General features: G+C 38.4%; 1 protein-coding gene across 2 annotated transcripts; it reads left to right on the plus strand.

The window, feature by feature from the left end:
* Positions 1 to 4,394: 4,394 nt before the first annotated feature.
* LOC127634816 (phospholipid scramblase 2-like) lies at positions 4,395 to 12,064 on the plus strand. 2 transcript variants are annotated; one of them, XM_052114496.1, is made up of 7 exons: positions 4,395 to 4,449; positions 5,063 to 5,151; positions 7,365 to 7,407; positions 7,556 to 7,776; positions 8,225 to 8,386; positions 11,133 to 11,291; positions 11,629 to 12,064. In XM_052114496.1, exons 2-7 carry the CDS (start codon positions 5,074 to 5,076, stop codon positions 11,656 to 11,658), a joined length of 693 nt encoding a protein of 230 aa, XP_051970456.1. In that variant the 5' UTR covers positions 4,395 to 4,449; positions 5,063 to 5,073; the 3' UTR covers positions 11,659 to 12,064. The 2 variants fall into 2 exon arrangements, with proteins under 2 accessions (XP_051970456.1, XP_051970457.1); XM_052114497.1 differs by lacking the exon at positions 4,395 to 4,449 and adding an exon at positions 4,495 to 4,617.
* Positions 12,065 to 13,455: the final 1,391 nt, after the last annotated feature.

Genomic DNA, 13,455 nt, shown 5'->3' on the forward strand with positions numbered 1-13,455 from the left:
GCAACAAGATTATCCAGTTTCAAGTCTGAAAAAGTGCTGTAAGTTCCTCTAACACTGACATTTAATTCTGCCATGCGTCTGTCTGTACAAGGTCTGCCTTGACACACCCAGACGTTTTGCAATACATGGCACATGGAGTCCTTGACTGAGCAGATGTATCAAAGACTCTGTTTACATGTCAAAATGTGGATGTCCAGTTGATCCATGCACATACTCTGTCGGGACTTGATTTGATATTTCCTCTGTAACTAATCTATATAGTCCTGTAAGACTGTCAACATTCTGATCAGAAAATGCACTATACAGCACCATCTCCTGTGTGCATATAAATTATAAATAGTCAAGGTCTAGAGGCTTCTGACTAAGAACATGGTCAAGTCACAACTCAAGCCTCTCCACTGTACAAAGCACACACACACACACACACACACACAAAACGTGAATCAAGACAAACTTTAATGTTGGCCTAACAAAGCACTCTCTTAAAAGCAATGAAACAATTAGAAGGTTAGTTTGAAGTTTATACAGTAGTTTTGATGAAGTTTGAATACTTTGAATGGGACAGATAGAACAACAGGACCATAGACACATAGACAGACAGACAAGCAGAATGAAGGAATGAGAGGCAGGCAGAACGATGAACAATTGAGAGGCAGGCAGACAGGCAGAACAAATGAACGAGAGGTAGGCAGACAGAATGAATTAACGAGAGACAGGCAGGCAGACAGACAGAATGAACAAATGAACGAACGAGGCAGGCAGGACGAATGAATGGATGAGGGACAGGCAGAATGGACTAACGAACAAGAGGAAGGCAGACAGAACGAAAGAACAAGAGGCAGGCAGGCAGAAGGAACAAACGAACGAGAGGTAGGCAGACAGGCAGAACGAACAAACAAGAGGCAGGCAGACAGAATGAATGAACAAGAGAGAGGCAGGCAGACAGACAGACAGTATGAATGAATGAATGAGCGAAAAGGCAGGCAGAATGAACTAACGAACGAGAGGCAGGCAGGCAGAACGAACGAACAAGAAGCAGGCAGGCAGAATGAATGAACGAGATTGAAGGCAGGCAGAACGAACAAATGATCGAGAGGCAGGCAGGCAGAACGAACAAACGAACGAGAGGCAGGCAGGCAGAACGAACAAACGAACGAGAGGCAGGCAGAATAAACGAAGGAGAGGCAGGCAGAACGAACGAACAAGAGAAAGGCAAGCAGGCAAGTAGACATGAACAGAACTATAGATGGCTTAATGATAGCCCGTCTGATAGACAGACGGACAAACATATAGATAACATTTCTGTATTAATTTCTTAACTTCCACATGCTGTTGCTATGTAGTATCGTTAAACCTTTATTTCGGTGACAGTTTATATTAGGGTGGAGCTGTTTGAGTTGACTATAGTACTTTTAAGGCAGTGAAATGCTCTAATCTCTCCTTCTGTCCACAAAAACTTGTTATTTTATTTAGATTAATCTTTCAGCCTTAAATATAACAAAGCTGAAAGATGGTGGAGTAATGTGGCTAGCAGTCAAGAATATTGAGTTGAGACAAACCAACACTCAAACATGGTGATCTTTGATTAACTAAGTGCACAAACTCACCCGTTCACCACTCAAGAAGTGTTGACCTGTATCCCAAGTCAACATAAAAATGACACTCTTATGCATAGAGGAAAGAGATCTAAAACAGGTGTGGCGTCATCAGGAGTAATCTTCTTCTTCTTCTTTGGGTTTTACCAGCAGTTTGCATCCTTAATGTTGCACTACTTCCATCTTCTGGAGTTATCTAACTCCTAAATTGTCCAGTATGTCATATTCTCCCCATCAATCCTGTTCTTATTAGGAAGCTGTTCAGCCATCTTCTACCTTGTCCATTCCTACCACACTCCAGTATACTTTGTGCTCCTTTTCCTGATATTCCAAATCTTTCCATTACTTCTATCATGTAATTTAATTTAATTCTGCTTCATATTTCTTGCAATTGTTAAGCACATGCTTTACATTTTCTGATACCTGACAATGGCTGTGTCTAGTTTGGATGCGTCCTCTTGAGGTTGTGTCCTTTGAAGGCTGCAGTATACCAAGTGTCCTACTTTAAACAAGACTAGTTTAAACAAGATGGCCTTCACAGGACAAACGGAAAAGGAACAGAACATGGTTGCTATGACAGCACACCACTCTAGCACGAGTGCTTTGAGTGAGAGGGTAACAAAGTCCCTTTAGAAGGGAATGTATGAGGTAAAATTTAGGAGAGTTATAATGAGGTAAAGAGAAAAGAAAATGTATTTCACAGGTGTACTTTTAGTCTAATACTTTATTTTAATTATATATTAATAGTACACATATTATATACTCTGCACCCATCTACTGAGGTACTTGGGAATTAACATTCGTTGCATTTGAACATCATATTTATGAGCATTATTTTTATTAGACATTTCCGTTGAAGCAAAGAATTGTGGATTGTGAGTGCCCACGAAGGATACACCTCACGCATCCTCCGAATTCCCATGAAAAAAGGTCGCATTCGAAGGCTGCATTCGAAGTGTCCTACTTGCTTTTCTGAAACGAGACAGCCTCGATGAGGTATGCAGCCGACAAATGCGACCTCCGGAGGACGCGTCCTTCCAAACGAGACACAGCCAATGATGTGTGTGAGTACTCAGTGTTCATCATTCAGGTTTTGCCATGGAGAGTAGGGTGAACTCACCTATAGCACCATCTGCTGTTTTGGAAGGGGAAGTTATTCAGCCCATTTGTGAGAAAATCGTGCCAAAAGTCACAATGACTCACAAGTGCTATGTATTTGTTCACATTGGATGTTATATTAGTTCAACGATCCTGTGGCATTTGTAAAAGAGATTACATTTATTCATGAAATATGAGGTTCATATGAGTGTGTGCTTTGTCAAAATTGTGGGACATTTTCTCTCAAATGGCCCATTGTATTTGCAAACCATTTTCAGTTTATTTGAGAATCGAGTTTTCCTTTGCGAAGCGGGTTGTGTTTGTTTGCAAAACGCTCTATTTATTTGTTTCATTTTGGCACAAATTTGGCCCCATACTAAGGGTAACATAGACTATCCATCCAACAGTGGGGATTTCTTTAAGACTGCAAGGGAAGCTCAGCTTCCCCTATAATGTCAAAAAAATAACGGTCAAATATCTACTATTGTGTAAACAATTTATTGACTAAAAATGCGTTAGAACACGTTCATCTCGAAGACGAGTTCGTTCAGAATCAGCTACATTACATATAGCAGGTCGGCTGACTCGATGTACTTCTCATACATTCCCGTAGCGTCAGTGCATTTCCCTGTTGAAGCCGAGCATCCATTGACTTCAATGGGGCTGCTCTGAACAGTTTTTTTCAGTGCTCCGAAAATAGATGGTCATTGGATAAATGCTGCGATTATGTCCCGCCCACGGACGCTCAGCATCTCTGGGGGTGAATGAGGAGTGGGCTGGCCCGGACTCCGGGCTTCCGCGTGATGATTGGAGGATCTGTCGAAAGACTGCATCTCCTTTTGATTGACAGCGAATCTGTACTATAAGAAGTCACTGAAGCTATTTCGCGCTCAGTCCCATCGCAGATTTCTCAAGTGTAGTCGAAAGACAAACTACTGCAACCTATTTCTTTATATTTGTTTGGCGAAATTGCTAGTCAATTTGCATAATACATTTCACACAATTATACACCACATTCCTTGTTTCAGTTTTACCAAGTTTAATATATTTTGTTTTAGAGCGTTCGTTCGTTCGTTCGTTCGCTCGTTCATTCATTCATTCATACAGTAGGCTAGGCTAGCGTCGTACGGGTGAAACTGCGCACGATGGCAGACGGTGCTAATATTGTCGACCTGATTTTGGCGAAGCCATTTGAAAGTCTTCCTTACGAGGAAAAATTTAGAATTAAACAGCAGGGCAGATCAACACCTAAGATTGATTTAGTGCAAAAAATAGGGTAAATAACTTCATAATGTAGGCCGAAAATGAGCTTCCCCTCTTTGAAAGACCAGCAGCCGCCACTGCCATCCAACTGATAAAATAAACCTTGCTGTGGATTAAGGAAGTCCGTCTCCATGTACAGTCAACGCTGTCTGTAGTTTGTACGCATTTACCAATCCTACAACGATGAAGGCATGACTCATTTATTAACCAGGCTGACAATAATTTGCAACCATGGCCTTTTAAATATTAATGAGCCAGCGCCTACTTACGATTACTACGAGAACGCTTCATTGCGTAATGAATATTCATAAGCCTACCCCTTCCCATATTAGGACCAGTTGCTTCGCTTCCCGGAAAGCTTGACAAAAGCGTAATGACGTAAAAGCATTCTTGGACCATGTGAGCAGCATTTCAGCCAATGAGATTTGTTGTTTAACATGGGGCCGAGACTTTCAAGTCAGCCCGTTATTCTCTTCATAATAAGAAGACGCAGGTGAGTTTTGATCTCTGATCAGATTTAGAGAACACGACTGTTAAGCGTCATGATGTTTTTACACACGTGTTGGGATTTGTATCTGTGTGAGAGATATTTCGGTTCAGTTGTTATAGACAGATCAGCTTTGAGCGCACGAGCTGGAGGAAATCAGCTGTTGTCTCTCTGGTATTATTCTAAAATTACGATCCTCTTAAAACGAAAACATATTTCTATTCAGAAATATTATTTTCAAGCTATTCATAACATTAATAAAATGAACTGCATATTTACAGTTAAACATTGTTGTGTGTGTGCGTGTGTGTGTGTGTGTGCGTGTGCGTGTGCGTGTGTGACTGGGATGGGGGGTGGTGATGGTATGAAATATGCATATTATATTAATCTCATATAAGTGAACGGCAAGAAAAAAAAAAGAAGAAGAAAAACACCTTAAAAGAAATGAGGACTAGTTACAGCATCTAAAATAAACATATACAGCCATATTAATTTGACATAACATCTTAAACCTAAAAAGTTAATGCCCATGTTATTTGTGAAAACCACACCTGTAGTTGATGCTAAAATCTCATTGACCCATATACACGAATATATATTTTTCTCTTCCCCTACACAGATAAGGCGACCATGCAACATATGAATATGTACATGGTTCCCAATGAAGGGATACCAGGCTGTCCTCCTGGATTAGAGTACCTGACAGAGGTGAGATGACAGGATCAATATAATGCTAAATATATGAATTTTATCTATGGTATGGGTGTTTCTTCAAGGTCAGGTCATTTCATGGCCCAGGGGTTGATTTGTATTGAAACAAACAATTTTCAGATTCTTCTTTTTGTTAAGTGAAGGTCACTTTGAAACATTTTAGCAGGCCTTAATCATTTATTTTTGATACGTTTCCAATAACTTTTATAGACAGACTTAACTGTTTTAGCCTTGTCCCAGACCCAGACTTCCAATATTAAACTACGAAAATCCACTTTAAAAATACAAACTATTAAAAGTTTAAAACTATGATCCTCTAAACAAAGAGTAAAATATAAAATATAAAAAATTTCAATATTTATTGTGTGAAAATAAAATATAAATTACAACTTTAATTAATGATTTTCAAAAAAATAACTGCCACAGTTGTGGTGTCATTTCCACCACACTAAACATTTTTGCCTCTAATAAAGTTTTTCAAAAGTTAGTGTATTTGTTTACCAAGTGGACAGAAGTGTCAAGAGCTTGAGATGAAATATGAGACAAGTGATTGTAAAGGGATCAATGGAAAGGAGGAGGCGAGAACCAGCTTGACAATATAAATAATAGTTTTAATGTTAAACTTAAAAGCCAAACACACACATGACGGACATGTCCGTAAACGATCTTGCTCTCGTCGCACCACCGTCTACCATCGGCCTTTATCCCTCTCGGAGGCTTAATTTGCCTGATAAGGGACCGGGTGTCTATGATCACGACCCGCCCCGCCCTCCGCCCTGCCATAATGATGTTAGAGGAAAACAAAAAAAATTCAATACAAATAAAATAAAAAGAATACAAAAGGAAATATCACTTGTGTGCAGAATAGTTTTTATGGAAAAGTCATTTCCAATCTAGCTGAAATTTTTGAACATTATTAAAAAACTGTCAAATATGATTTAATTGTGTGTATTTAGGATACATAAAATGTTAGCTACTGTGAAATTAGCATTAGCAAGACAAAAGAGTTGGTCCTTTAACAATTTTATAATTTTTTTTAATGTAATTTCCAGCGCAGGATTCTATTAAACACTTGTTTTTAAGATGTGAGGGACATTTTCATGACAAACAATTAAATTCAAAAATGAAAAAAAAAAAAAAAAACATCATAAATCTCCTGTGATACTTGAGACTGTTGAGAAGACAAATATTACATATATATATATATAATGTATATATACAACAGTTAGTTCCGGTCCTCTAATCTGATTGGACGAGAGACATTCCATGAGCACTGATGGTCTGACATCATCAGCACTCCGACACTTCACTGTGTGTATCACTCCACTTGTGTTCATGCCGTTCTAAACTAAAGTGTAAGAGTAGTGCGGATGTGTTAAGAGTTACTGTATAAGTGTCACTTACCTGTATTTTTTATAACATTTTTGGACATTACATATGTTAGCCAGCAGGTGGTGGCAAAAGATCATTGTTATGTGTAATATGAGCCAGTTGGTGATGTGAAGTGAATCCGAATCTGTTTACATACAACAGCGCTCCATGATCGCTCGTATGACTACTACACTACTACAACTAGAAAATAGCTTTAATCGGCTTTAAACAAACATCTTCAGCATTAACGCTTATCACAGCTGAGAGACACACACATCCTTGTTTATCCAATAACATGTTAGAAACAGCACAAGCCGTGATACTATTTCTGAAGTGAACATTTTTAATTACTAATGGAGGTTTGGACGCATCATTTGTTTTGAACAAGCAACGGCAGATTCTGATCCATCGCGTAAGAAAGTAGTTCCATGCACAAATGTGTTTTTATGACCTTACTCGGTTTTTCCTCATTTTTTAAAATGTACTTGTTCATTGAACTGTTGTATATAAACAATGTCACACTCGCAATCGGGCTATATGGCCCTACATCTGAACTGCTGTAATTACCTGCGGCCGAATCACAGCAGTGCTGATGTAGAGCCATATCGCACTCTTGCTTGTGTGATGTTGCTTAAATATATACAGTATATATATATATATGTGTATATATATATTGTTTTTATTTTACTTTCTCGAAATTCACAGTACTAAAAGTGCCTGAAGTTGAAGAAACACCCATGATCAGTATGTCAGTCAGTATTCAATATCTACAAATTCTTCCATCCAAACTAATACCTTTTGATAATTTACATGCAAATCATCTTTTTCTATTCTCGCAGATAGATCAACTTCTGATAAAACAGAAAGTTGAGCTTATAGAAGGTATGTTACTTACACATGTCAGTATATTTGTCCTAATGACATCCACGAGGTCATTTAATAACAAATAATAATACTTAATAATTCAATAGAAGTAATTATTAATTAATCAGTCCTGTACCCGATCCTCTATTTGAATGATTTTGTACAGCTCTGGTAGGCTTTGAGAGCAACAACAAATATGAGATCCGTAACACACTGGGTCAGAACGTGTACTACGCGGTGGAGGAGAACGACTGTCTGACGCGTCAGTGTTGTGGGCCGCTGCGTTCTTTCACCATGCGCATCCTCGATAACTTTGGACAGGAAATCATCACAGTCAACCGTCCACTCAAATGCATGTCCTGTTTCTTCCCATGTTGTCTGCAAGAGGTGATCTGCTTGCAGTTTTCTCCTTTTTGTTGTAAAAGAGAATAATTACATTTATTAATGTGTAGCACAGAGCCACCCTTTAAAGACCCCATGAAATGACTTGACGAGTACAGATTTCTTTCCTGTGTTGATTCTGGATGTTGTGGCTATTATTTGTAAATAGCCAGTAGCATTAGTCCTTTCTCCATGAACAGAAATACTGTACATCTGATATACAAATATCTTCCTAAAGTTCATTTGAGGTTCAACTTTTAGAAGTACACTAGAATATAGATGGCTTAAAAGCATATAGACATCGACTAAAATCCACAAAAGTCCAACCTGGATTTCATAGGGTCTTTAAACCAAAAGTAAGTGCATTGTTTTCTCTTGATGTTTAATGTTCAACATGTCTATTAGGATGTTTCTGAAGCACATTCTTTGTTCTCGTCCTCTCCTTCTGCCTCAGTTGGAGGTCCAGGCTCCTCTAGGAAACACAGTGGGATATATATTGCAGCAGTGGCACCCTTTCTTTCCCAAGTTCATCGTACAGAATGAACACAGACAGCCGGTTCTCAAGCTCCAGGGGCCTTTCTGTGGCTGGAGCTGCCTGCCAGATGTGGATTTTGAGGTATTTCTAGACAATCATGCTGTGATCAAACTTTTATGAAAGTAAAGGGACATTAAAGGAATGGTTTATCAAAATTTTTAAATTCTGTTACTCACCTCATGCCATTCCAAAATCTGTTTTGGAAAACTACTATATTCAATTGATCTATCTGTCTGTCTGTCTGTCTGTCCATCCACCCGTCTAACTTTATCCATTCGTCTAACTTTATCTGTATGTCTGTCTGTCTGTCTATCTCTATCTATCTGTCTGTTTGTCTGTCTGCCTGCCTGTCTGTCTGTCTAACTCTATCTATCTGTCTGTCTTTATCCATCTGTCCGTCTAACTTTATCTATCTGTCTGTTTGTCTGTCTGCCTGCCTGTCTGTCTGTCTGTCTGTCTGTCTAACTTTATCTATCTGTCTGTCTCTATCCATCTGTCTAACTTTATCTATCTGTCTGTTTGTCTGTCTGCCTGCCTGTCTGTCTGTCTGTCTAACTTTATCTATCTGTCTGTCTTTATCCATCTGTCCGTCTAACTTTATCTATCTGTCTGTTTGTCTGTCTGTCTGCCTGCCTGTCTGTCTGTCTGTCTGTCTGTCTAACTTTATCTATCTGTCTGTCTCTGTCCATCTGTCTAACTTTATCTGTCTGTTTGTCTGTCTGCCTGCCTGTCTAACTTTATCTATCTGTCTGTCTGTCTAACTTTATCTATCTGTCTGTTTGTCTGTCTGCCTGTCTGTCTGTCTAACTCTATCTATCTGTCTGTTTGTCTTCCTGCATGCCTGTCTGGTCTGTCTGTCTGTCTGTCTAACTCTATCTATCTGCCTGTCTTTATCCATCTGTCCGTCTAACTTTATCTATCTGTCTGTTTGTCTGTCTGCCTGCCTGTCTGTCTGTCTGTCTAACTTTATCTGTCTGTCTCTGCCCATCTGTCTAACTTTATCTATCTGTCTGTTTGTCTGTCTGCCTGCCTGTCTGTCTGTCTGTCTAACTTTATCTATCTGTCTGTCTGTCTAACTTTATCTATCTGTCTGTTTGTCTGTCTGCCTGTCTGTCTGACTGTCTGTCTGTCTAACTCTATCTATCTGTCTGTTTGTCTGCCTGCATGCCTGTCTGTCTGTCTGTCTGTCTGTCTAACTCTATCTATCTGCCTGTCTTTATCCATCTGTCCGTCTAACTTTATCTATCTGTCTGTCTGTCTGCCTGCCTGTCTGTCTGTCTGTCTAACTTTATCTATCTGTCTGTCTCTGTCCATCTGTCTGTCTAACTTTATCTATCTGTCTGTTTGTCTGTCTGCCTGCCTGTCTGTCTGTCTAACTTTATCTATCTGTCTGTTTGTCTGTCTGCCTGTCTGTCTGTCTGTCTAACTTTATCTATCTGTCTGTTTGTCTGTCTGTTTGTCTGTCTGCCTGTCTGTCTGACTGTCTGTCTGTCTAACTCTATCTATCTGTCTGTTTGTCTGCCTGCATGCCTGTCTGTCTGTCTGTCTAACTCTATCTATCTGCCTGTCTTTATCCATCTGTCCGTCTAACTTTATCTATCTGTCTGTCTGTCTGCCTGCCTGTCTGTCTGCCTGTCTAACTTTATCTATCTGTCTGTCTCTGTCCATCTGTCTGTCTAACTTTATCTATCTGTCTGTTTGTCTGTCTGCCTGCCTGTCTGTCTGTCTAACTTTATCTATCTGTCTGTTTGTCTGTCTGCCTGTCTGTCTGTCTGTCTAACTTTATCTATCTGTCTGTCTCTGTCCATCTGTCTGTCTAACTTTATCTATCTGTCTGTTTGTCTGTCTGTCTCTGTCCATCTGTCTAACTTTATCTATCTGTCTGTTTGTCTGTCTGCCTGCCTGTCTGTCTGTCTAATTCTATCTATCTGTCTGTCTCTGTCCATCTGTCTGTCTGTCTAACTCTATCTATCTGTCTGTCTCTGTCCATCTGTCTGTCTGTCTAACTCTATCTATCTGTCTGTCTTTATCCATCTGTCTGTTTGTCTGTCTGCCTGCCTGTCTGTCTGTCTGTCTAACTCTATCTATCTGTCTGTCTCTGTCCATCTGTCTGTCTGTCTAACTCTATCTGTCTGTCTTTATCCATCTGTCTGTTTGTCTGTCTGCCTGCCTGTCTGTCTGTCTGTCTAACTCTATCTATCTGTCTGTCTCTGTCCATCTGTCTGTATGTCTGTCTGTCTAACTCTATCTATCTGTCTGTCTCTGTCCATCTGTCTGTCTTACTTTATGTATTGGCTGGTCAGTTGGTCGTTCAAACGTTGTCCATCCATCTGTCTAACTCTGTCTGTCTGTCTGTCTGTCTGCCTGCCTGCCTAACTTTATCCGTTCGTCTAACTTTATTTATCTGTCTGTCTGTATGTCTGTGTGTCTGTCTTTATCCATCCGTCCTTCTAACTTTATTTATTTGGCTGCCTGTCTGTCTGTTTGTCTAACTCTATCTGTCGGTCTATCTGTCTGTCTGTCTGTCTAGCTATGAAACATGCAATAAAGAAGCATTTTGACTAGCGTTGTTAGACTTTTGGACACCACTGTATATTTTCAAAAATCTTTATGTTATGGTGCTGTTTACTTTCTGTTTGGATTTGTCAATGAATGTCCACTAGAGGGAAGTGTTATGCAGGGTGTTCAATATTCCAAGTACATTAGCATGCATGTGGGGTAATATTTTATTATTGTGAGATTTCAATGATTTAGCTACGATTGAGTTTATACATGACATTGTTAAACATTACAATTAAAAAAACAATTTTTTTATGTCCCTTGAAAGATTTTGACCATGGATGGAGTCAGTATCGGGAAGATCAGCAAGCAGTGGACTGGACTTCTCAGAGAGATGTTCACTGATGCGGACAACTTTGGAATTCAGTTCCCGATGGATCTTGATGTGAGAATGAAGGCTGTGATGATCGGAGCCTGCTTTCTTATAGTGAGTATGGGCATACAGAGAATGAAACTTCATTCTTAAAGGGATAGTTCACCCAAAAAATGAAAATGATGTCATCCTTTTCTTTCCATCTTGTTATTTCAAACCCGTATACCTTTCTTTTTGTTTTAAGCAGACAGTTAGCCAAGTCACCATTCGCTTCAATTTATGGAAGAGAAAAGATTCAATGAAAGTGAATGGTGACTGAGACTAACAATCTCCCTAACATTCCTCATTTGTGTTCCGCCAAAGAAAAAGTCTACAGGTTTGGAACAACACATTTTAGATGAACTCCTTTTAAGTCTTAGTAATTCATTAATTCAAATTTTTCCCTTCACAGGATTTCATGTTTTTTGAAACAAACAACTAGCTGCAAAGTGGAGGCATGTCTGGTTCGTAGATGTTGAGCTCTGAGAAAACAGATGAAAAAGAAGACCTGACATTTACCTTTGCACAACATACATCTGTGAAAGCAAAATTAATGCATGTGAATAATAATAATAATAATGAGCTGATAGAGACTTTGTAAAGTTGCTTCAGGTGTGTGATATAACTGGTTGTACTGACTGACTGTGTTAATTTTTTCATATACACATTATAGATTATTGTAAATATTTTCTGCATAAATAGCATCTTAATGTAATAGTTCACCCACAGATGAAAATTCTGGCATCATTTACTGACTCTACAAAAAACTGTATGACTTACGTTTTTCAATGCAACATGAATTTTCGGAGATACTGAATTTGGGATTTTCATTAGTTGTCAGTTTTAATCATCACAATTAAATGAAATAAACATTTGAAATATATCAGTCTGTGTGTAATGAATGAATATAATATCCAAGTTTCACTTTTTGAATGGAATTACTGAAATAAATCAATTTTTGATGATATTCTAATTATATGACCAGCACCTGTATATGGGTGTGTGTGTGTATATATATATATATATATATATATATATATATATATATATATATATATATATATATATATATATACATATATATATACTGGCAGACAGAAGTTTAGAATAATGTACAGATTTTACTGTTTTAGAAGGAAATTGGTACTTTAATTCACCAAAGTGGCATTCAACTGATCACAAAGGACAGTCAGGACATTACTGATGTACAAAAAAAGTTATTTTTGATCAAATGTAGACAAACCCCATTTTCGCAGCATCACTCCAACACCTTATCCTTGAGTATTCATGCTAAATTGTTAATTGGTACTAGAAAATCACTTTCCATTATATCAAACACAGTTGAAAGATATTTGGTTTGTTAAATGAAGCTGAACATTGTCTTTGTGTTTGTTTTGTTTAGTTAACACAGTATGCAATATACTGGCTTGTCTTAAGGTCAATATTAGGTCAAAACTGGCAAAAAAGAAAAAGCTTTCTCTAGAAACTCATCAGTCAATCATTGTTTTGAGGAATGAAGGCTATTCAATGCTTGAAATTGACAAATACTGAAGATTTCATACAAAGATGTACAGTACAGTCTTCAAAGGCAAAGGACATCTGGCTCTAACATGGACAGACAGAGATGTGAATGCCAGATGTACAACTAAACAAGAGGATAAGTACATCAGAGTCTCTAGTTTGAGAAATAGACACCTCACATGTCCTCAGCTGACAGCTTCATTGAATTCTACCCACTAAACAATAGTTTTCAAGCCACTTTTGAAACACAGTGGGTAAAGAAACACAGACAGTGGACAACAGATAATTGGAAAAGAGTGTTATGGATCTTAAGGTTCAATCACAGGATCAGCTAGACTGTAAGGTGTTTGAGAAGTGCCCGACAAGACAGTCACATCTATGACAAGTGCTACAGGAAGTTTGGGTGAAATGTCACCTGAGTATCTGGACAAACTGACAGCTAGAATGCCAAAGATCTGCAAAGCTGTCATTGCTGCACATGAAATTAATTATTATTAATGTTTGATATGACTCAGGTATGCTTTGTGAGTGCCCATTATAGTTCATGTTTTACTTTAACACAGAATGTATTCTAAGAAAGGTACTGTTCTAGGTTTTGTGTTTAATTGTTTTTTATTATTATTTTGGCATATTTCTAATGTTGAGGTTACATTGGTTCATCCAGTAGTAAACATCAATTTATGAATTATTATAATTGTCTTATCTCACAAGTTTGTGG

The sequence above is a fragment of the Xyrauchen texanus genome, chromosome 42 (assembly GCF_025860055.1).
Source record: "Xyrauchen texanus isolate HMW12.3.18 chromosome 42, RBS_HiC_50CHRs, whole genome shotgun sequence".
Classification (NCBI taxonomy): domain Eukaryota; kingdom Metazoa; phylum Chordata; class Actinopteri; order Cypriniformes; family Catostomidae; genus Xyrauchen; species Xyrauchen texanus.

Excerpts from the sequence above, each read along its gene's own strand:
- LOC127634816 (XM_052114496.1), top strand. The coding sequence starts at position 5,074 with ATGCAACATATGAATATGTACATGGTTCCCAATGAAGGGATACCAGGC. Across the intron at positions 8,387-11,132 it reads TGCCAGATGTGGATTTTGAG|ATTTTGACCATGGATGGAGT; the intron begins GTATTTCTAGAC and ends GTCCCTTGAAAG. Across the intron at positions 11,292-11,628 it reads TCGGAGCCTGCTTTCTTATA|GATTTCATGTTTTTTGAAAC; the intron begins GTGAGTATGGGC and ends TTCCCTTCACAG.